General features: G+C 36.9%; 1 protein-coding gene and 1 long non-coding RNA gene across 10 annotated transcripts; one reads left to right on the plus strand and one right to left on the minus strand.

The window, feature by feature from the left end:
* Positions 1–18,527, plus strand: LOC113677343 (phosphatidate phosphatase LPIN3). 4 transcript variants are annotated; one of them, XM_089207593.1, is made up of 27 exons: positions 1–148; positions 321–557; positions 2,514–2,687; positions 3,359–3,691; positions 4,085–4,183; positions 5,116–5,216; positions 5,608–5,737; positions 6,277–6,316; positions 6,743–6,816; positions 7,287–7,369; positions 7,971–8,093; positions 8,391–8,455; positions 8,810–8,903; positions 10,009–10,078; positions 10,657–10,698; positions 11,185–11,232; positions 11,439–11,660; positions 12,261–12,323; positions 12,414–12,499; positions 13,413–13,473; positions 13,711–13,782; positions 14,086–14,192; positions 14,598–14,712; positions 15,159–15,221; positions 15,742–15,782; positions 16,156–16,371; positions 16,810–18,527. In XM_089207593.1, exons 2-26 carry the CDS (start codon positions 378–380, stop codon positions 16,352–16,354), a joined length of 2,685 nt encoding a protein of 894 aa, XP_089063719.1. In that variant the 5' UTR covers positions 1–148; positions 321–377; the 3' UTR covers positions 16,355–16,371; positions 16,810–18,527. The 4 variants fall into 4 exon arrangements, with proteins under 4 accessions (XP_089063719.1, XP_089063726.1, XP_027049979.2 ...); XM_027194178.2 differs by lacking the exon at positions 1–148 and having other exon boundaries at positions 195–557; positions 16,814–18,527; XM_027194164.2 differs by lacking the exon at positions 1–148 and having other exon boundaries at positions 196–557.
* LOC113677388 (uncharacterized) lies at positions 18,388–24,071 on the minus strand. 6 transcript variants are annotated; one of them, XR_016186960.1, is made up of 4 exons: positions 22,457–24,071; positions 21,756–21,863; positions 21,117–21,165; positions 18,388–19,589 (listed from the first exon to the last, which is right to left on the minus strand). It is a non-coding gene; the product is annotated as an uncharacterized LOC113677388 (long non-coding RNA). The 6 variants fall into 6 exon arrangements; XR_016186966.1 differs by lacking the exon at positions 21,117–21,165; XR_003446788.2 differs by lacking the exon at positions 21,117–21,165 and having other exon boundaries at positions 22,111–24,071.
* Positions 24,072–24,218: the final 147 nt, after the last annotated feature.

The raw sequence follows: 24,218 nt of genomic DNA on the forward strand, positions 1-24,218 counted from the left end.
CACTGGAGTGGTGCCACTTTTCACGTGTTCATCATTCATTCTCCGGTCTGTATGCACTTTGGAAGGAAACTCTCACCTTAGGATTTGCTTTCACAGACTTTGGGCAAAATACGAAAGTCCACATCCTGCTTCTTTTGTCCCATGTCAGGTAGGAGGGATTTTGTGTAAATCGCCAATTTTTTTTCACAGGAAGTTGCTCACCCTACCCTACCCCCCGAAGAAACCTGTTAAGCCAAAGATCTTCATTGAACGAAGTTGGTTTGTGTGAAAGAAATGCAACTGATGCATTGACGTACATGTCTAAAATTCGCGTCTTTCAGTGGAATTGCAGGTCGGAAATGTACAAAGAGTGGAAGCCTAAGAATTCAGCGTGAAGAATGAACTATTTAGGTCGTTTTGTGTCGAACGTTCGAGGATTTTACAACGAGATAAACTCGGCCACTCTTACTGGAGCTATCGATGTTGTGGTGGTACGACAGGAAGATGGGTCTTACATTGGTTCGCCGTTCCACGTTAGATTTGGAAAACTTGGCGTACTCCGAAGTCGAGAAAAGATCGTAAGTATAATTGTTTCTTTTGTATTCTGTAGCTTCGTAAACCTTCGCAAGTTCTACCATAGATTTTCTATGATAATCTTCGGAGTGCCACATTCTTCATATTATATAACCTTACTCAGCGAAACATCGCTGACAAAACTGAAAACAGAAATGGGAATGAATCGCCCTGATTTTTGAACAAATATCGCCTTCAAAGGTTGTGTTAGCGCACATGGTTTAATTGATGTAATTTTCTCCGACAAAATTTGGATTCTCAAACCCAGTAGGAAAAAATACGTGATTTAGAATAAATGAGGTTTTCTGTCTCACGTCGCGTCACTCTCTTAATTTGTTTCTGTTCTCAAAACCACCGTAAATTTCGCAAACATTTTCTTCGTTAGTGGCAAAGGCGGTATGTTCTAATATTTGTAGAGCCTTATCAAATTTCTAACATCGTAGAATACGCTCTAAATTGAAAAATAGATTTCAGCGTGTAGCGCTAGCATTCTGGACAAGTAATGAATGCATCTTGAAGCTAGAGTTATTATCAACGTGCGGTGAAAGTTTATTAGGCGTTTTCCAGAGGCTGAATTCGTTCCTTTCTCTCTGTAACTGAATTTTTTTGCCTTTAGCACTTGTACAAAGAAAGAGCATTAAGAGTATTTAAAAAGAACACCTAACGCAAGTGTAACACAAGATTACATACAGAAAGTTTGCAGCGTGCTGAAACTCGCGATTTCATGAGATTTGAAGCAGTTGTTGTATAACCTTGCACTATTCACCGTCTAATCTCCCTTTCTAAACTCCTACTTGTTTGTTATTGTTTGTTCTTCAATCCCATTGGCCCACGAAATGGCACTACCACATACACACCCCCAAAGGAGATAATTACAATTAAGAATAGAATGTTTTGATAGCCTTCAGTTGGCATAGGAACTCTTCAAGACATGCAAATTCAGAAGAGAAGGTGGTTACTACATTCAAGGGGCTGAAATGGGTTCAGTTCCTTTTAGGCAACAACAGCCTTTATCTTTTGTGTGTTCCCCTGTTTAAGAATTTTTTGTGAACAGTGGGAAACCAAACAAACATGAAAAAATCAAATATGCATATGAAGGTTTTTGTGGTTAAAAGGGGTTGGCCTTGGTACCCTACCAGTTATTTTGCAGCAAAGATACTTGTCATTTTATTTAGAATATTTACACTTTTCAGTATATAGATAACCTTGGAATGATTTGTAAGGGAATTTATGTTTTACCTTCTTTGCATGGAAAATTTACCACCTGAGACTGGAAAAACAAAAGCAAAATGTTTCTGTTCTTAATAAAATTGGCATTGTTTAGAGGGGGGGGAGGAGGGGTTGTCAGGCTTATTGAGCAGATGCCACACGTACACACTATTGCACTCTAGAGTATCATGCAGAGTTCCAAGCTTGAATTGTTTTGCTGACTTTGGTGGGCATGCTAGATTTTTCAATAAAGATTTACCAATTGGAAACTACTATGGGTGATTGGATGCTCTGTGTTTTGTAGCTGTGTGCTATGCTTTGATGTTTTTATTTTTGATATAACTTTTTTGTTCTATTTATGAGTGAAAGTTAAGTTTAGATTAAGTATTGCAAGAGTTATGATTAAGCCTAAGCTGTTGGTCTGTTGCTTGCACCACCAAATACAACTGTTATTGTTGTGTAGCAGTTTTCCAAATTTTAAAGACAATTGTCTCATCAGTGGTATAATTCATTATTGCTTTCTGGTAACCATTCAATGATGTAAGGGCGTTAACTTGCAAAAATTTGTGTATGGAGAAAATTCCATTAATTCTTTGCATTGATTTATGAATTACTGGCTTAATTTAATGCATATCCATCTATTGTATCTGGAACCTTATCGTAATAAATCAATTTGATTATTTGTTTATTAAAGTAGTCCATATGGTTACCCAATAAGTATATTAAAGAGTAAGTAATTGATTATGCTACAGGTTGATATAGAAATCAATGGAGAACCAGTGTCACTACAGATGAAACTTGGCGATGCAGGAGAGGCATTTTTCGTTGAAGAAGTAGATAATGACCCCTCAGAATTTGGTACATCCCCTGTACCATCTCCTGAGACACTTGATGATGCCAAGAAGGAGGATATTACATCTCAAGAGGTGCTTTTTAATCTTAAGGTTTTTTCTGTTTTTTTTTTGTTGTTGTTGTTGTTGTTGTTTTTTTTTAATGAGATCTTCCAAAAGAATGATCTACAGAATGAATGAATGTTCTTAAAAGGGGTTATGAATGTATCTGTATTGTATCCTTGTTTACAAGGTTAATTTCTTTGGCCTCTCCCTGTCTCCTCTAGTATGGTACTATTTACTGTACTCCACTATACAGGTCCTGTAGTGGTAGGTTAATGTAAAGGGAATAATTTAATTTTTAATCTTTACAACTTTTAAAAAGGTGTACATGTTATGTCAAAGGATTGACCTATAGTATATGATGTATTGGTAGCATTAAGTTGAAGTAGCTTTTAATTTTGATCTTTGCCCATCCTCTCTGATGCAGCTCTATAAAGGTCCTATTTTAGGGAACTGGGAATACAGGATTTAATTTTAAACACTAATATCAATGAATTACTTGTAATTGACTGTTTGATTGGCATATCAGTTATGAAGGCTAGCCCAGTAGTTGTTGCCATTGATATAGACATTGACACATTCTTAGACGTAACCTGGAATCAAGAAATTTCTTTTACCAGCCTTAGAAGTAAATGTTACAAGACATTCAGTTGGGAAAGAAGCTTGCAATGAGCCATTTCAATCCATTTTTGTTTATCTTTCAGGAAATTATTAGCAACACAAGCATCAGTACTAAAAACAGTGCAACTAAGCTAGCTGAAAACCCTCAAGAGAATGTTGTTGACATGTCTGTCACAGAGGAAGTACCTGCAAAATCTGTTTACCAAAGAGTACAAGCCCTAAAGGGTGAAGTGGTTTCTGACATTGGTTCAGATGATAAAATTTCAGATAGTAGTGTAGAGGAAGATAGCAAAGCCAAAGAAGAAACTCACAGTGATTCAGAAACTGGGGAGTGTAAAGAATCAAACAAAGAAGTTACAGATAGAAGAATAGTTTCTCCTGTAGAAAATAATGCAGAGTCTGACACTAATGTGGAGGTAAGACTATGAAATGACTGACATTATGTAGCTTTTGTACTTTTGTTGTCGTTACCATGTTTGGATCCCAATTGCATAGCCTGGATGTGAAACTGTATAACACCACTTCAACAGCAGTTGGCTTGTGTCAGGAAATAACACAATAGTGCAAATAGTTTCCAACTAGGTGCCTGGCTGGAGTAAATCCTTTAACAGTGAAAAAGGTCCTGACCAATCCTGAGACAATAAAAAGGTAAAGTCAGCTTACCAGCTGACAGTTCAGCGATACCCATTTATACTCCTGAGTGGAGAGAGGACATGAGACACTAAGAGAAAAGTATCTTGTGCAGAAGAACTCTATATACAGGATGGGTCCATTGTCTAACAAGTGTGCAATTATTTGACTTATTACAGGCTGTGGTAAGAAACATAACTTCTAAGTCAGACAGTATTCCTATACCAGTACGATGGAAAGCAGATCCACAAGATATATCATCTGATAGTGAAATCATGGTAATATATGAAATGATAATTTACTGATAAAAATAGCGTTAATGATTGAGTTTCCTTTGATCATATGAGATAAAATCCCAAATGGGCCTGGCCAAATGTGCTCTGCATTAGAAGAAAATGTAAATTTAATGATTGAACCTTTCTTGTGCACTGAGGACGATGGAAATGAAATGTTAAAGACATGAACATAAATTAGGGAAGACAGGTAGATAGTAATTCATAACTGTAAATTATTCTCGACTGTTTGTTGTTCTATAGATTTAAAACCTGATGATTATTTGAACAATTACAAATTCTCACCTTGGAACTTACCCTATGAGACTATGAGTGACTGTTCAAAGCAGCACTTTTAAGCTTATATTCAATATTAGCTTACAATTGCTGTTGCTGAGCATAGCTCTATAGATCACTGACAAAGACAGTTTACTTGATGAATTGATTTCCACCTCAATATTCAGTTCAGGCAGGTATCTGCCATTACTGACATTGCAAAGTGGCATCATCTATCTAGCTTGAGCCTGTCAGAGATGACAGCTCTTGAGTTTCTCCAAGTTCATCTGTTCATCTATGTTTCTTCTTCTGTGAATATTGACTTGTCACTGATCATGGTGTTTTGGTTCTCTGTCCAGCACACATGATTCATATCAAAGCCCACTAGGACTTTGATAACAATAACAATATTCAAAATGTTTTTTCCCATTAATATGTGATCATTTTCATTTTTTTTAACTCTCCACATTATTTTCTGTAAGGATTAATACATGTTCTCACTTATCATGTCATTTTTGATCTGCAGTAGAGGAAAAGTAGCACCTCAATTTGCAGAGGGCAAATTTAAAGCACAAATTGTAGGATAAATTGATCATCAATAGTACTTCATATAGTCAGTGCCTATAGGTAATAGCTTTAATGTGCATTTTTATTTTATTTAGTGGGCAGGATCACACTCACCCTCCATTCCAAGTGGTTTTAAAAGAGACTTTTACCCACTTTCTGACCTGGACTCACCTATTGGCTCTCCACCTAGTCATAGGTAACTGTTTTAATGTTATGTTATTGAACAAATTCCAGCAGATTATTTCCTCTTTGTATTTTGTCACACATGTACTGGTGCATGCTCCCTTGATATTTCATTCATTGATCTAACTCCTCTGATTTTTCCCTTATTTTATAACCTGCCAGCAACAAAGAAAATTTTTCTCTGCTTGGAGAAAGTAGATAAAATCCATTTTTGCTCAAGTATCTTTTTATTTAGTGACTTAATGACACATTTTAGTTGTTGATGATTTAGAGGCTTGTGATGGTCCTTTCTAGCTCCAGAAGAAAAGTTTTGTTTAGAGTTAAATTCTCCCAGAAGGAAACTTGAAGCCTCGAGAAAATGTTGGTGAGCTTGTTGATCATAATGGACTTAATTTCTTTTGAAGAGACGAGCTAGTTACCGGTGCTCCAAATCCTCAGCATTATATGAGTGATTCTGAGCTGGAGTTACATCAAAGCCAAGAGAATATAGCAAGAGAGAATCAGATCAGATGGGCTTGGGGAAAGCTTCCACAGGTATTCCTTGCTTGAAGTTTTTGATATTACTTGTAGTTCTTGTCTGCATCTGCATGCCTTCACCAAGTGGATCAAGTTTTTCATGTACATGTATATTGTCCTGTATATTGTCCTGTATATTGTCCTGAAGTATTACAAGCCCAATTTGAAGTCCTGGACTTGTAGTAGCAAAATTCCTTATCCATCTGCATTTGGAAACAGTGTTGCTGTAAGTTTGAATTAGATGGGTTGTGATAAGCAAAGCTTATTCAACTTTCAAAGGCATGAAACAAGCTGAAACAAGCAAGAATGTTGCAAAGAGTTTTTCAGGACTTGCATTCCATTGATTTACTGCAGCCAGTTTCCATTGGGAAGTTTTAAGATTAGTATGATTATTTTTGCCAGAACAAGTTTCCATGTGAAGTGAAAATGAGATGTTTTTCTCTGAAAGTTGCCAGTTGAGTAAGTAAGTAAGTAAGTAAGTAAGCAAATTGATCTAAAAGATATCTTTTAAGATTTCTGACTTTTCAGTCAATAATTGTGTGGAATTTTGACCTTAGGGTCCAGATGGACGATCACTGCCTGACAGGAAATCTTCAGGTCTGCAGAAAATAATTGATGCAAAAAGAACTTTGTAGCACTTGTTATGATAGACACTCTTAGGGTTATGTTCTATTAGATGAGACTAGACTTAACTCTTGAGTCTGTAATATCAGTTTGTGTATTCTCCATACTGTTCTTTTTACATTTCCATTGGTATTGACCTGGGGAATTTGTCTAACAATTAAGAGCTTCTTAAGGGGGTGATCATTTCCTCTATTCTTGTGACTTAAGTGTTTGATTCAGCAGTAATACTTTCAGGAGAAATTAGATGCTATTAAACCTTAGATGTTAAAGGGTTTATTGAAATTTGGCACAGCTGAGTATTGGGTATTTTGTAGATCAGAGCCATTTGTAATCTGTTTGAAGATGCAAAAATAAGGCTTTTTTTACCCCAAAGTAATCTCTGAATTACTTTCTGAACAGATTTAAGGAAAGAGGACATTAAACATGTCCACAAAGCAAAGAGAAGAGAAGGATCATTCAAATCACACAGCAAGGTGTAGTTTATTAACCAAGTGTAATGTTTGAATGAAGCTGTAGTTAAAGTATGTAATTACATCTTTTAAGTTCTATCTATGAAGGTTTTGCCCTTGTACAGTAGTTGCATACTGATTCTAACAGCCCCTAAAGCATGTTTAATTTAATGATGTTCCCTGAAATACAAAGGAAATTGAGCAAAGAATGCTGAATGCATAAACATTACTATTTCTTGTGCTGTTATCATGTAATCATGTGTCACAGATAAAACTTCAGCATATATTAACAGTCACTGTAAGTGAATATTATCATTGCTAGAGAAAGGCCGATAGAACTGTGAGATTAGTATGTAAGTAACAAGAATTTTTAAATCCTTAGTCATCTGTCATGCTGATATTTTCCATGCTATGCTCAGGATTAGTGTTTAACTTACTTTGTAGTAATTCTCTGTTTGATTGCCATGTCATATTTAAAGTGAACTTTTCAACAGGTTGGTGGCAAGGAAGGAATTCTCCTGGATGATCTCAGGACTGTAGACCATGAAGTAGCAGCTCTGTACCTACATCAGGCCTTGTAAGGGTTCACTTTGACACCATTTTTTCATAACATTAAATTACCAGTAAAAAAAATTAGTGGAAATGTAATTTAAGAGCTCTTGCAGTAGTGCGCTCAGTCCATTGTCAAGTTCTGAATTGACACTTCAATTTATGATTTCAGTGGAGTTTTTGTATTGTGTTCATTTGCAAGAGAATCAGTTGACTCTCACATTTTGACCCTCCAACATACAAACTTGACAGAACTCATGGAAAATCTTATAACATTTATGAACATCTCATCTAGGAGAGTACCAATTACTACAGTATGGCACATATGCACTGCAGCACCACATCTGTCTCAAGTGTACACACTCTTTTGAATTAAAGAAAAATTGTGTTCACAAAACATTTCCAAAACTGATTGTAAATTGGCTGTTCAGTACTCTAAATCAAGCAATTAGAACTCATTAAGGGGCTTCAAGACAAAAGTTCTTACAGTGAAACAAGAAAGACTGTGTATTGGGCATTGCACTAGAAGTATTTTATAATTTTACCAATGTTAATGGTAGATCAGCCTAGCAAAATATTTGAGCTCCAGAGAGGAAGATGTCACTGTAACATCTTTCTTGAATTTACAGAGACTCTAAACTACAACAGCAACAACAACAACACAGTGGCTCAGGATCTGAAGACAGGGAGTCTGGTATAGGACAGTCATTGCCAAGTTCACCCATAGCTGGGGAAGGACCAAAGGAAACAACGTAATTATTACTATAACTCAGTACTTTATGGCTGTAAAATTGCATTCTTGTTTTTGTTTTATGTCCCAACCTTTTGCCTCTAATACATTGATTCATAATTTTCCCATCTTGGTGCTTTAGTCTTCCTTGTAAATTATTGGGGGAATTTGGTGTTATATCAACATCCTTTATGTGAGGGGCTTATCTTTGATCCAGACTTCATTTATTCCTTGTAATTTTTATTAGTGAAATGGCATCTTAAATGATAACATGAATCTCATTACTCTTTTCCTCAAACTATGAAATTTTCCTCAATAGAGAGGAATATCATGACATTGCCATGTCACTGTGTGGAGAGTTAAGAAATGGTAAAGTATCACTTGGTAAGTTGAAAAATAAAGAATGAAATGAGTGCCAGTATTGACAGCATTGAAATATTTTGAATGTGGTGTACATGTTTCAAGATGTTTGTTACATTGCTCTAGATCTTTTTAACAAATGGAACTCTTTGAGAAGTATCATTTGGAGTATTTAAACTGAAGAGTCAGAAAGCTTTGTGCCATATGTTCTTTATAACTCTAGGGCCATCCTTGAAAAGTTATTTAAAATATCAAATATCTACAAAGGGTTATAATTTAAAGTGATATGATCATATTCCTGCTGTTGGAAATGGCAGGGTGATACAATGTCAATGGGAATTGCTCAGCATAAATTGTGATGTCTTTTTGGTTTCACAGAGAGTTTTATACAGTCAATAGTGACATTTGATGACCTGGGTAACAATCCTGCAATACTGTCAGATCCCAAACTTGTTATTAGAATCAATGACAGGTATTATTTTGTATATTATCATTTTTCTTAATTGAGATACCCAGTCTTCATATTTAAGAACTTTTTCTCATGCCTTTTTGTTTGAAAAAGTAATTTATAACTTTTTCAAACTGTCTGATTTACATTTCTTTAGCTCCGAGAATTTGAAGATGAATCAGTCAGTTTCCACAAGTGGATGAATTGCTTTATTCTTACCTGTAGGCCTGACATTGTGATAATCAGTTCTTATTTCAAGGAATTGCTTAGTAGCCACCCCTGGGAGTGAAAAGGTTATGGGACACAATTAACTTTTTCAGCATTCTTCTCCACATGAGATTTCAATTGGTTATTGGAAAACTGTTAGCAGTTGTTTTAAAAAGTTTGGGCTACCTGTGATGGATTAGATGGATTCAGAGGGCATTTTCTTTATCACCAGTTTAGCTTGGAGGTCATTGTAAGCCATGTTTGTAAGCCTCTCATACAAAAATTTATGAAGTTGTATATTAACCCTTTGACCAAGACAGAATTTCTCCCAACAATATCTGTATCAATGCAATATCAAGCAGACAAGTGATAAGATTATCATACATTAGACTTGCTAAGAAAACTCTGCTTGGTTGAGAGTAAACAGTCAATCTACAGTAGCATGTGAAGTTGATGGGATAACCCAATATCTGCAGTGGATGTTGGGTTATCATGCTGAGTTCAAAGTCTGTCTAGTTGCCAACCCCATTGTCCGTGTAATGTTCTCAAACTTTGGCAAACTCAGAGAGGAGTGTCTTCTTTTGCAGATTGTTCAATAAATGTATAATAAAACATTTATTGAGTTTGGTTTTTTTGCATGATTTCAAACCTCATGTCTGCGTTATCTGCCTCAGTATTCAGCTTCAGCAGATAACTTAGACCTCAGTGCTGATAATTCATGATATTGTGCTCAACCTCATCTAATAATTGCCTGATAACACAATACCAAATTCTCTAAAGTATCATTATAAGAAGTGTATGGCAAAGAGTAAGGAGAATTAGAAATAAGATCTTGGAAGCGAATGGGTTTATTGACTGTGTACACCTGTTTGTGCAATGTAATGTCTTTTTAATATACTGAATAACCTTCATTTGTGTGCAGATATTACAACTGGCAGATTGCTGCTCCCATGTTGATGTCTCACGTTGTTTTCCAAAGACCCCTTCGACAAGTAAGAGTTTGGTTGAATTCAAAAGGGCAAAATCAATTCCCAACTCTATGATATTTTGTTAGCACTTGAGTTAGTATTGGAGGGTGTCAGAGTTAGTTAGATATTTATCTGAATGTCTAGCTTGCAGAACTTTTCAAGCATAACAATATTGTGATCTTTCATCTTTTAAAATTTCAAAGGTAAAATGTAAGGGGTTTACATATTCTTGGAAGGGTACCCTTGTTTTATGGTTTATTACATCCACTCTGACTGGCTTTCAGTTGTCTTGATGACACTGTCAGAGTGCTAGACTGTATTCGCTGTACTTGCTTATTGCTGTTGTATGGAACCAATTGAAGCTATTATTTTCTTTAGGCTTAGTTTCTCAATTCAAGCTATTGTTTTCTTTAAGGCTTAATTTCTAAATTCAAGTTATTATTTTCTTTAGGCTTACTTTCACAGTTGCTTTTCATAGTTATGATGATCTTTCATTTTTCAAAGTCTCTATTTTGCCGGTGAAATATGAGGTTAAATATTTTTTGTTTGAAAAAAAAAAAAAACACACAAGAGAGGTTTCACAGTTGAGATTTTCTTTACAGGATACATGCCAGTCCCTGATAAAACAACATATGCCAAAGAAGGTGAGGACTAAGTGAAAGTTGGTGTGAAGTGATTCACATGATTTGCATGTTTTTCAATTCAAAGTTTGCTCCAGGCCCTTTGAATGGTGTCTCAGTACCGGGAAGTGTCCTTGTACTTTTGTTTCATTTTCTCTCTTAAAAGGACTTAATGATGTGATCATACAAGGCTTTGATTTAATAAACTTAGCTACTACCTTGGACAGTGAAATAATTATATTTTAACCTTTGGGCATCAAATACAGTGTATAACGATAAGTTTGAGTTAAAAAGCCTATTTATTACTTCAATGTAAACCAAGCAGTGACAAGTTCAAAAGACTGAAGAAATAGCTGACTGCACCCCAAATGCGCATATTGTAATGAGTTCAATTGCACGTGCTTATGTTTGCTGCTTCTATATAGTCAGATAATTAATGCTGGCATACTTCAAACAGTATTTTGTCACTCAGTGCATCTGTAATCAACTCTTCTTTCCTTTTTTTCCCAGGAAAAAAGAAGAAGCTATTGGTTTTCTTGGAGAGCTAATGAGGAGAAGGTAAAAAAAAATTAAACCTATGGGACTTGGATGTTGTCCATCTTTAAGCAGCTCATGTAAATTTGTGATCTACTAAGGGGTAAGAAAAACCATTAACAAAAAAGCAGTGGTAAATTGTGCCATTCACTGTTGCACTCAGTGTTACTTGCCTAATGATGATGTTCCTCGTCAGTATCTGCACCTCATACCTGTGTAAAATATTTCAGAGTTCAGACGAAGAGAATGAAGATATAAAGAAGGATAAGCCACGCCCAAGGGTGCATAGTAGTGGTGCAAGAAAACAAATGTCTGCCCCAGAGATGGAAAGGGAGGAGGATGACAATGAAAGCAGGGCAAGAAAAGTATCTGGGTGCATCAGTGGCAATGAATCAGATGCATCCCCTAAGGAGAATTACAGGAAAGTCACAAGGCTATCCTCTGAACAAATTGTGAGTACTATTGTAGGACCTCTGAGATTTAGCCAGTTGCCATTTCTTTTAATGGAAAAATACTACAACATCATTGTTGCACTTTGCAGCTAATGAAGTTGAGTCTCACTTATTTCCTTTGGTGGCATTTCGACTGAAATTCCACATCTGCGGGAACTGTAAACATCAGCTCATAATCAATCAACTGGTTAATGAACTTTTTCATAATGAAGAAACAGTGGAAGATGATGTACTATTTCAAAGGAAGTTACATGGTCTAGAAATGTGATTCAGAGAAGAAATTATACTCCCTTATCAGTGTGCAAATCTTTCTTCTCTATAGATACTACAGGGCCCTTTTTTTTGCTTGATAAGAAATAAACTTTCTGCTCCAACCAGTATAACTGAATTGTGTTATAATACCAACCTATGAAATGCTTTAACTCACTTTAAGTTTCCTTTATGTACATAGTTGTAGCACTGTAAGAAAGTATTTTTTTTGTTTGATGAAAGCCTGTGTGGCAAAATGTCTTGCACAAATAAGAGATGTTTACTGAGAATCTTGTGGACTCTCAAAGCATTAATTCCATAGGTTAAAAAATTCATTTCCATTCTCAACAGGCAAGTTTGAATCTAAAAGAAGGGGCAAACAGTGTAACATTCTCTGTAACCACAAAATACCAGGTACAGTAGTGTTTATGTAAGTATTCTTTGAAATTTACACTCATCTTGGAAAGTTTATGACATGGTTTAAGTGCATTTTGTGTATTTTAGGGCACTGCGATGTGTACAGCAACCATCTACCTATGGAATTTCAAAGATAAGATTGTTATTTCTGACATTGATGGGACAATAACCAAGTGAGTCCCTCTAAAAACTGTAGTAAATGTATTATGATGTTCAAAAACTTTGTAGTTTTTAAGCATTAAAGCTGGAAAGCTTCTTGAGTTACTCCAAAAAGTTGATGACTAATGATCGGGGCCCAGTTGTTCAAAGGATGGATAGCACTATCCAATAGAGAAATCTCTATCCAGCAAATAAATGTTAACAAAATGTATAGTATTATCCCCATGGATAGAGATTTATCCAGTAGATAGAGTTGTTCAGCCTTTGAACAAATGGTGCTGGGTTGTCAAAAAATTATTCCCTGTTGTAGATAGCAGTTCCTTTGGGGACTACCCTCACCCAAACGATCAGGCTAGAAGATGACTGTTTCTCCCATGCCCCAACCATGTATTGTAGTATTTTCATTAATAACTCACTCCTAGTGCAGGTGCAGTTGGCTAGATCAATATCGTTTGGTCACTCGTTGCACTGTGTTCTTTAACAGCATATTCAACTTGACAATAACTGATTGGCTTAAAGGCCAAAAGAAATACTGAAACCTCCAATTACATTTTGTTGGAAATAGGTTAAACCTCTACCCCCACCCCTTCCCCCACCAATGTTAGATAGCAGCAGAATAAAAGCTGTTGACACAACATTGTATAGGGATGTGGAGGCGCAAAATGCAAAGAGAGTGAAGTTTTTCAATGCTTTTGGCCAAGATCGTAGGTCTAGCACTACCCTTGTGTTCAATGAAAGAAAGAAAGAAAGGAACTTGATTTGTAACGGGCAGGAAATGGAAAATGAAATGAAACAAAGAAAATTCATTGAACTCCGAGACTCATTCAAATTTCAAGACTACTTGATTTTGTTGAAAAGTACGTTTGTTACTATTACCGATTATATTATGATCGATTTTCTGTGGTTATCTTTTTAATTATATGTTAGATCTGATGTATTGGGTCAGATTTTGCCAGTGGTGGGACAAGCTTGGGCTCAGTCAGGGGTGGTATGTATTGATATCTATGTAGTCTATGACGTCAGTTTATTTTTGTGTGAACAGTAGGAATAAAAAACGCAGACGTTCATCAACTTGAGGATGTACTTTGATGTCAGTAAAGCGAATTCCCTTAGCCAGTCATTTCCAAAGATAGCTCTTTTGGTTCTGTGAAAGAAGAATATTTGGAAAATAATCCGGTACGGTGGAGAAAAAAGATGCAAAGTGGTTTATCTTGTATTATTTCAGGCTCACTTCTTTTGTAAGATCCAGAAGAATGGTTATAAAGTTCTTTACCTGTCAGCTCGAGCTATTGGACAGGTATGATTTGTTAATTTGATTTTCTTTAAGCTTATGCAAACAATCTTTTCTACTTTTCAGAAGTGATTTTCGCTGTGAATGAAATGGTTTTACTAGGAGTTCTGTAGCTCACTATCATCGGTGCAAAAGTATCATAAGCTTTTTAAAGTTTATTCAGTGCAGTTGCATGTTCTCTCGATCTATGAATTTTCGACTCGGGTATTTCGAACATTCGTCTCCAGTGAATATGCAACGAGGAAGTTACCTAGGTCGTTTACGCAGCTCGAATGATTTAAAAAATGTCGACTTTTTATGAACATTTAGGCACAGCAGACCAGAGACTACCTGAAGAGTGTAAAGCAAGATCAGCTGATGTTACCTGATGGACCGCTTCTCCTGTCACCTGAATCGCTTATCAAAGCTTTTCACAGGTATCAAAGCAACATTCAAATACAACAGCAATAAAAAATTGACCTGGATCGAGAAGCACTTCGTAGTGCTGCTCACTAACCATACGAGGAAAATCGAGAAACTCCTTCCTTTCATTTCATTTGGTTTCAATCGAACAGCGTTTTTACGCATTGCACGTGGCATCGAGATTCTTTTTCTTTTTTTATCAATTTGTCTTTATGTCTCAACTTGAATATCTTTTCCGTATTGTAAGGTAGTTTCCTTCGCAGGTGTTGTGTCATCTCGTCACCAAACGTGGCAGACGAGAGGGTGTTGTGTGACGAAACCAAACAACAGCTTTTAACGAGACAATCTGTGCGGCCGATTTCGTTTTTGAAACAGTATTTAAAAGAAATTGTTTTGTTTTGTTTTTTGCCATTTTTCAGAGAAGTGATCGAAAAGAAACCAGAGGAGTTTAAGATTGCCTGTTTGAGAGACATCCAAAGCTTGTTTCCAACAAATAGAAATCCTTTTTATGCTGGATTTGGTAATAAAGTTAATGTAAGTGTATTTAGTTTAGCAGCTATAAAATTGATCTTTACTTTGATTTGGTGAGACTTGTTTACAATTGGTGAATTTCCTTGGACCGACAACATATAATCTTTGTTATAGTAGAAGACATGCACTAATTAAGGAACCCTGGCGAGTAGCGCAAAAAATCGTAAAACTATTACTACATGTTGTAGATAATTTAAAAACGTAATAAAATTAGTACCTAGTGCGGGGAAAAGAAAAGCAGACACCAAGCGCGGCCGGGAAAACCATAGCATTGGTACCTACTTTGGGTAAACTTGGAATTTGCTTCAAATACGGGAAAACATGAAGTAAAGGCAGATGAAGTGATACAAATAACACCGTGTGTTTTAAATAGTACTTCCTGGTTTTTATTTTTTATGGCGATGCAATGGCAAATGCGCGTTAAATTGACTTATCAATTTTCCACTCAGGACGTTCTTTCCTACCGTGCAGTCGGAATATCTGTGTCTAGGATTTTCACTATAAATCACAGGGTAAGTTTTATTTGGATCTTCTTCTTCTTCTTCTTCTTCTTCTTCTTCTTCTTCTTCTTCTTCTTCTTCTTCTTCTTCTTCTTCTTCTTCTTCTTCAAGTTTGAAACGCCCGACCAACGTCGGAGCCCCACCAACATTTAAGTCCGAGTCACATTCGAGCCCATGGAAAGTACACCAGAATCACTCATAAGCAAGCCGGCTCGTTGCTGAGAAAGTAACCAAAGACATCATAGGGACATTTTCCCCTCGAATCTACCTTTAATGGGCTTTTTAAACCCTTTTTGAGATCATTTAAGCAAATACTTTTTTTGAGCTTAATTAGAATATTATTGCTTTTTGTCTGCGATTGTCTCAACCGCTACGTTTAAAGGAAAGTCTGTAGCAAAAGCAAGAGGAGAGAATATTTAACGTCTGCCAACGGCTTGTTCCATAGTCTAGTGGAAAAACGAACACCAAAAGTAACACGAATGGTAAAAGAGTCTTCAATTATTAATGGCTTTCATTATGTTATCTTTACCAGGGTGAAGTGACACATGACCTCACCTCTGCTTTTCAAACGTCGTGAGTATTTTTTTTAACTGGAAAGAGGGCCGCAACTTCTTAACCCATCTGTTTTGTCAGTTTAGTAGCCCTTCTCTTTCCTCCCCTTCACCCCCCTTCCTATCCCCCCATCGTCCCCCCCTTCCCCCCTTCTCCCCCCCCCAATCATTGGATAATCATGGGTTCCTTATGACTCGGTGAACAAGTCAGATTTCCAAACAAGGGACATGGTGCCGGCACAAAACAAAACGCAAGGAAAGTTGTAACATGCGCGGGGGGCTGGAATGCACCTGCGTTGGAAGCTGCGTGAGAATATGCTGATATGAATCAAAGAAATAACTTGTTGGTGTCTCTTAGGAATGAATAGGTTAAATAATTGTTTGGTTTCCTTCAGGTACATCAAACTTAGTGACTTGGTGGACCAAATGTTCCCGCCATTCAAAATGGAAGATCTTCGTCCAGCGGGGCTGATAGCACCAGACCAATTTAGTTCTTTTACATATTGGAGAGCGCCACTTCCAAGGATCTCTATGGATGAACTTAGCGATGCTGATGGGGACGGAAGTCAAGGGACAGGTTCCAACCAAATATAGAGTTCAACATTTAGACGGTACGGAATTTATGCACAACGTGTTTGATACAATGCAACAATTTTTAGTTTCAATTTTTCCAGATCCGAAGAAGCAACGTTTATAGATGATTATAAATTAACTGAGATACTACGAGCGCCCTGATTGTAAAAACCTATCGCTCATTGCATGTTAAAAAAGCAATAAACCACACTTTCCATCAGTTTACCGGTGTAGAAGCCCGCTTGCATGGGTTACTACGCCAGTAAACCGATAGCAAGTGCGGCCTATTGCTGAAATAGCTTTACCTCGTGTGGCATGTGAAGTCATACATTACATTTCCCTCTGCAAATGTGTCCAAAGGATAAGTGGACACATGTTACGACGAACAATTTCTGAGCGATAATGTTCTGGAAATGAAATTTGCAATAATCATTGAAGTAAACGGGCGAGTTTAATGAAAAAATACTCTTTTGCAGGTAGACCAGAAAATATGATTGTAAAACAACAAATGCTGAAACCCATTAATTGTAAGGTGTTATGGTTATTTCTTTATTTTCTTAGCGTATTTAAATTTTTTTGTAAAAATAGGTGAATTTGAAAATTTGTTAAGGTTAGAAACTAATTGAAATTTATACCAAATCTAATACGATCCTGATGGTTTTTGTGTTCACGTTAAATTATTGTGTAAATTAAGTTTAGGTGAAAATTTTCCTCTTATGAAAGAATTGTGTTTATAGATATTACAAAATTATTGTAAATAGCATCAACTAGGTTTTATTATGATCCATAGATGACATTTCCTCAGCCCCAGTACCACTTTAGCTGCGTATTTTATACTCGTCTTTTACTCCCTTCTTAGCTGATTTCTCGCCATGCATTAGAGCTGGGTTTTATAGTGAATAGTTTTGCTGGATGTTGTTTATCAAGCGAAGCTCTCGATGTTGTTGACATACAGACAAGTGAATTTTACTGACATTGAAGCAGTTTTCAATTGAGTGTCGATAAAAGAAAACCAAAGTTGTCAGTGACCAATCAGAACCGAGATTAACATCATCACCAGCCAATGAGGACAAGTGTAAACGGGCAAACTGCTTAAAGCGCGGGAAAAGACGAATGACCATGTCGCAATGGTGTTAAGTTTTGCATCTGATTGGTGGGAGGTTGGCGCCAGTTTTCTAGGCCAACCAAAAGCAAAGGAAATTAAACCCAGAGCAATCCCGGATTACTTTCGACCCTCAATTGAAAATTTCTCTGTATGGATTCAAAACGTAGCGCAGTTTGGTCTGCTGTGAGACGTGTTTGTATTTGCTCGAATGGCAAACGTGATTATGATGAACATTTAGGTAAAATTCTGCGTTTGTTCTTTGGCACATGGGATATAAATTGATAGCCCTAAATTTGAAGAATAATTTTGAGAAGGTCATCAAAGAAAGGGACTAATATATGATTGTAAGCACCATAAGCCATACTATACCAAAAACAGAAATAATCTATCTTTGCTACATAGGTGAAGAACTTCTCCTTACGTAATACGAGTTTTTCAGTGAGGGAAATAATATGGAGTTGAATATTTAATAACCTAAACGCTGTAATTTCTGAGTTCAACGACAGTCTCCTCAGAGGGTCTCAATGAGGCGATGGCTTTAACGGCTAACGGTTAAAATTTTGACCATTTTGCGTCTAACGATTAAATCATCCATTGCTGTGATAAGAATTTTTTTTACGACAATTGGTTAAGATTTATCTATTGTACGCCTAACGGCTAAATGTTTTCGCCGTTTCAAAACTATCGGTTAACCCCATTGAGACCCTCTGCTCATTCTTAATCGGACTTCAGGGCTGATCATTCGTCTTTAAGGAAAAGTAACATTGGCGAAGACTCTTAAAAGTCGAGTCGTCACTCTTCCGAGAGGTGCTTTGAACATCAGCGGAGCTTTAAAGCTGTAAACCTGATGGAGATTATAGCGTGAAAATATATTTAAAACAAAGCTAAACATTGACTCATTACTAATGAGTTTACTATTGTCACGTTGACGTAAAATATTTCGCGCAACTTTCACGGGATATGATTTATTGAGGTCTTTTGATTTATTTGGTTGGTTTGTCCAGCTCAGATGGCTGTATTTAAAATAATGGTGAGCTAAATGGAAAAAATATATAACTTTGTCAATAAAACTGATTTTCAAGAAAGAAATACCTATTTTATTATTCGTTGGGTTGTTGAATAAAGGATACAACCTATTCTCTCTCCTTTTCCTTCGGCTCTAAGGTTTGAGAGGGCACGGCCCAACCAAAGTGCGAAACAGAATTCCTGCGTTGAAAAACTATTTATTTCTGGGTGTAGCTCGAGTATGCCATGAGAAGTGTGTTTGTTTAAAGCTGACTGGTAGAATTTCGTTCCTGGTATATTTCTTTATTTATTAAGTGTCCATCCATTGTTTGTAATGATTCCGAGCTTTCTCAAATTATCTGTGTCTGATTGCGGGAGTTAAGCCAGAAATAACACGACGTGTTAAGGAGATAAAAGTTATGTGTTTGATTGCGGGAGTCAAGCCCAGGAATATCACGACGTGTTAATCCTTTAACTCCAAGAAGTGATTAACATGTCACTTGTCCCTCAAGTCTCCATACATTATCCAGCAAACAGTCTATGACAATACTCAAACCTATTATTTAGCAGTTGTCATCTTGATTTAACACCAACATCACTAATTTACAAGGAAATGTGTAGAAGCCAGAGTGAATGATAAGCAATTGAATCTTGAGAGTTGAAGGGTTAAGGAGATAAATTTCCATCCTCCATGTTGTGGAGATGGCTTCAAGGGGCGCTTCTCTATCGCCATAATTTTATCTAAGCAACCCTTATCTTCCAGCTTGGAAAGCCCCAAAGTCCACCCTTCTTGCGACTTTTGATTCGGGTGACCTTTTGAGACGGTTATTTACAGAAATTGCGAACTACTTCAATTATGAGCTGTAAATTAGGATGGGTTCCAATGGCTTATTGTCTTCTTTTTGCATGACCTATACGAGAAGTTTTATATCCGACCGACTCTCGTGGATTTGATTCAACTAAAATTCAGAAAATCTCCTACCGCTGTTTGGCTATAACAGATCAAAAACATAATGTCCAACTTCAACTTCACGTTATGATGGTAACCAACTCCTGGAGCGGAGCGGACCGAGCTGGACCGGAACTTCCCTTTCAGAAGTTTATGAAGAGTTTTCGGTGTAACCCTTTTTAATCCTGTTTCTGTTACTGCAATGAAAGACAAAGGGTATCAAATTACATAATCAGAAATGTAATTGACTTTCTTACATCCCGCTGTTTATTCTTCATAGGGGTACCCATATCCCACTAGTCGTAAGAAAACGCTATGATCTTTCTCCGCCTAAAGCTTCCTGTGAATTTTAAGATGCACATAGCTTCAGTAATTTTCCGTTGTAGAGATTAGTTACCCAGGTTAGAGTGAAATTTCGCCAGCATTGGTCGACACGTGGTACAAATAAAGGGCAAAACTCTTCACCGTAAAATTCTGTTTAAAACCCTACCATTGCCAAGCAAAGCTCCCTTTACAGAAATGTTGCAGGAGTCATTACTCTTTTTACGACAGAGATTGATCCGCGGCACTCTTAACCTATACCAACTTAGGTTACAACTTGAAAAGATTTGGTACTTGCAGGTTTCATTTGTTACATAAGAGCTTTGTCCGGGTAATATTCTACTACTAATATTAAGGGGTGTCCTGCATTCTCAGTAACACCCTATATCGTTTAAGACCAAAATTGCCTCGTCTTCAGACTTCCCATACCTCATTTCAAAATGACAAAAGAGCTGCGCATAACAGAAAACTCTCTCTTAATTTTGTATTAAAACTCGGACTGTTTGATTTCTCTAATTCCTTGACAGTTTCCTTGTTTCAAAGCAAAAACAGAGTTGATCCAGAATTTTAATCTGATCCAGTTGATACTATCAAAAGGGTAGATTGTAACTTAAGTAATAGGCTAATAAATGACTGTCTCTTCTCCAAGTTTTAAAACGTGTGTGTTGATCATTCCTCTGAGGTGTGCGAGCATAACTCAGCTGCCCCTTAAATTTGCGTCTGTATGGCTCTCCTGACAAGTGACGATTTGCTGCTAGTTATTTTTAAGCAAATACATGGTTGGCGAGACCTCAGTTCTAAAGGTTCTCGAACGACCGCAAATGTCGGCTTTTGCAGTCTAAACAAGTCTGGTTTGAGCCAGCTGTTTGATTACAACATTAGTCTATTAAAGACCAATCGTTCATCACACGTGAACGGCGGCAGTTGAAAAAAATTTTAGAAAGTGTAAGCCTGAACTAAGTTTTGAGAATTCACCCGCTTTTGAACGTGAGCACTACATGTACCACGAACGAACCACCAACTCAGCTACTGTTTGAACCAAATTCCTATCTCGGGAATCGAAATTTACTTCGGCCTTAGTATATAGCTTCGAGGCTTCTCATAACACCTAAATGTTATCTGGAGACAAAGGCTGGAGGCCTCTCGAAACCTTCAGGTCAGCCTTCAATTCTCGGGTATTTCTGTCCCATGCTGTGATGCATCCTCGAAAACAATTTGCAGCTCTGAGAGCTGAAACTAGTAACCCTGAATTGTTTATTCTCTCCATTGAAGTGATTTACTGTATTTTTTGTATTTTGGCACTACGAAATTTAAGCTAGATTTATAAATAGAATACACACGGAAGACCAATGTCAACTCAAGGATTTTACACGTGAATAACTGAAATGAAATATATTTCTAACCTGTGTACTGGTGCTAAATTACACCAAAATATCCATGTTCGTCTCTAATCTGTTGAGGCCAAGACTATTTTTAGACTATCTTTGTCACTTTACCTTTTTTCCTTTCGATGTTTGTCTAGTCCAAAATACTATTGTTGTGACTGGTAATTCAGGTTCCTTTATTCAGGCTTCTTAATTAAAATATTCACGTGCTTTTACAACATTAAGTATTCACCTTTCCTTGATCGATATACAGTATGAAGATAACTACTGCTTCTCTTGTCAGATTATCTTATTTGATCTCGAGTGTGATAGAGATGAAAGCTTGAATTGTTGTGCTGTTGATTTTGTAATGTTATTACAGTGACTGTCGATTAAAACATTGCTGGTAACAATTTAAAATATTAATCTGATCATGTTATTCTCCCGCTAAAGCCTAAAACGCGAACCGTTCCAGTCTCTAATTCTCTCCAAATCTCGAGTTCCATCAAGGCGAGAACCCGTACAACAAAAACCTCAAAGAAAATATGATGCTCCCATGTCAAAGTAGCTTGGCAACTATCACTGAAATATCTAAAACAGTCCCTTTTCAATTAAGAATATCCCTATTTCTATTTCGACATCAAGGTCTCGGTCTACTTTTACACGACCTTGACTGACCTTCGTAAGTGTAGCGTTTCTGAATTCCACCCGTCCTTCAATCCATTCCAATCTTCTTTTGACAAGCTGGCGTCTCTTACACACCTCCTTCCCACCCGCCTCTCCGCCCTAGTATTTATTATACGTGGTATTTACAAATATTCAAGTTTATCGTTGTTAACTTAATAAAAACAGGTCTCATGAATTGTTTAAACTTTTGTATTCGAGAAAGATAAATTATAGACAACAATAATTATCACAATCTTTCTAATAAACGTTGCTTAGGGTTACCCTAAATACAGAGCACGCACGCCACAGAAGCGCGAGGAAAATTTGACCCATTTAGCTCAATACGACGGACTTTTTATTGGATTACCTGTTACTGTTTGAGTGGTTATGAACAAGAAATAAGTTTTTCCTCCTCCCGTTGTGTTTGGTCCTCGATTCACTAAATACTTGGCACTGATTCTTTTCACCCACAAAAATGTTCCTACGCACTCGTTACGCGTGACGCGGTTGTTGATCCCAATTATTTTGCTAAAAGCAACTTTGGATGCAAGCCAGTTCAAGAGCCGACCATTTTTTTTTTCTTCTGTTCATTGTATCGTTTCGTTTCGGTTTTTGTTTTTGGCATTTTTTTTTTATATCTTGGATCTCATGCAAGCCCATATAACCAGTTTATGCGCGACTGAATCAAACACAATTCAAATTGCAGTACATACGTTCGTTGTGCTTTTCCACATCTGCAATTATCATTGTGAAGTAAAGTTGACTGTTTTTATTCGCGTGACAAACCCCACAAAAAGGTGACAAGCAAAAATGAGCTTAACTCTAATCTCGTGATTCCCATCTTATCCTTTGCTTGAGAGCGTCAATATTATCTGCAACAAATGCACTTTTCCGTTGTAAACCATTTGTTCTAAACTTTTGCTTCAATTAGCTTGTCATCATTATTAAATAATTGCTTGCTTGCAGCCATTGTGATTTGGTGTCGCTCGGTGTAATTTACATAATTTGCCATTACGCGCGGAGTAAACAACTGCTTTGAAATAATTTAGTTACACCTGGTACGTGACTATGTGAGACGATCCGTTTGAAATCACCAGGAAATATCGGTTGATTTATGACAGATGGCTCTTGATAAGCATACTTGCATCACTGTACTGTTCAAAATATATATTAGCCTCGTAAAAGATGCAAGCATAACAGGTTATTATTGTTTTGAGTACAGGCATGTTTCCTCAACAACATCTGCTTCGTGTTCAGGTTCTCCTTTTACATTGTCTCTTTTGGAGTGTTTACAACTTCCCGAAACTTGGTTGTCAGTTAGGTTTTAATCTTCATCCTTCGCCTTCTTACGGGAATATCGTGTCAAATTTCACACCCTCAGGGAAAGGTTGACTCTCGTTTGGTCCCGTGCCATATTATCCGGCTCAGATGGGTTGAAGCTCGCTCGAAAATTGATACCTCTCGCTTTAGACGAGCTCATATCTCTTACTCAAACATCTGGTATTTCACTGTTAATATATGAGAAATTTTAAACATACTTATATTTTCGTGGTTTTCAAGACTGTGAATATCTAGTGTTCTGAACAGCTTAAGGTATTTTGTTTAGTACTCAGAAATCGCGATATCTGCCTCGGATTTTGATTTGTGCGGCCAATATATGTTTTCGAGGGGTAAAAAAAGCTTTATACTTAAAATAAGATTAATTTTTTTCCATAATGTAAGATCAACACGCCAGTCCTCAGCCAGAAAGATCTCACAAAACCCTTCGTGGAAGGCGAGCAGCTTATTTCAGGAGTTAAGGTAAACCGGAAAAATGATGTGCAACTAACGAGGAAAATACTATTGTTTTCATGCAGAAATAACTGCAAGTTTTGATTTTCAAACAACAGTCGGGAAAACCTGAAATGTTTGCAAGACTAGTTTGACATTATCTACTAGAAATAATTGCTGTGGCGCCGAGGTGCCGGCCAAATATGTGACAGATCAGTTCTGTCAACCAATAGTACGATTTGTTTTGCAATTTTTGACACCTCCCCTCTGATTTTGACCAATCACACAGCAGGGTATTCTTTGAATGTCTAGCGAAGAAAGTAACTGATGTCACATGCTCGGGTCCGCTTTCAAAGCATTTTTTCCTCACTAGAAAACAATTTCAGGACTGGCAGATTTTCGAAACCTGTTCGGTTCGGAGACGCTTCGTAGTTAAATTGAACTTATTTTCGAGGTAGAACAAAGAGGGAACGATTGCCCGTAGCAAAAGTTTAGAACGTGACTGAGATACTTCGGAAAGCTCAAAATGTAAACAAAGCTGCTTGAATTGATTCAAAAATAGCAACTTGCATTAGCCAATCACACATTCCTTAAAATTTATACAACCAATGAAAGATTGCATAGTATTTGGTTGGGAAAATTGACAAATCAAGTTTTCCAATCGATTGGAAGCCGGTATACTCCCATCATCCGCCCCCCAAAAGT

This window comes from Pocillopora damicornis, chromosome 1 (genome assembly GCF_964200805.1).
Source record: "Pocillopora damicornis chromosome 1, jaPocDami1.2, whole genome shotgun sequence".
Classification (NCBI taxonomy): Eukaryota; Metazoa; Cnidaria; class Anthozoa; order Scleractinia; family Pocilloporidae; genus Pocillopora; species Pocillopora damicornis.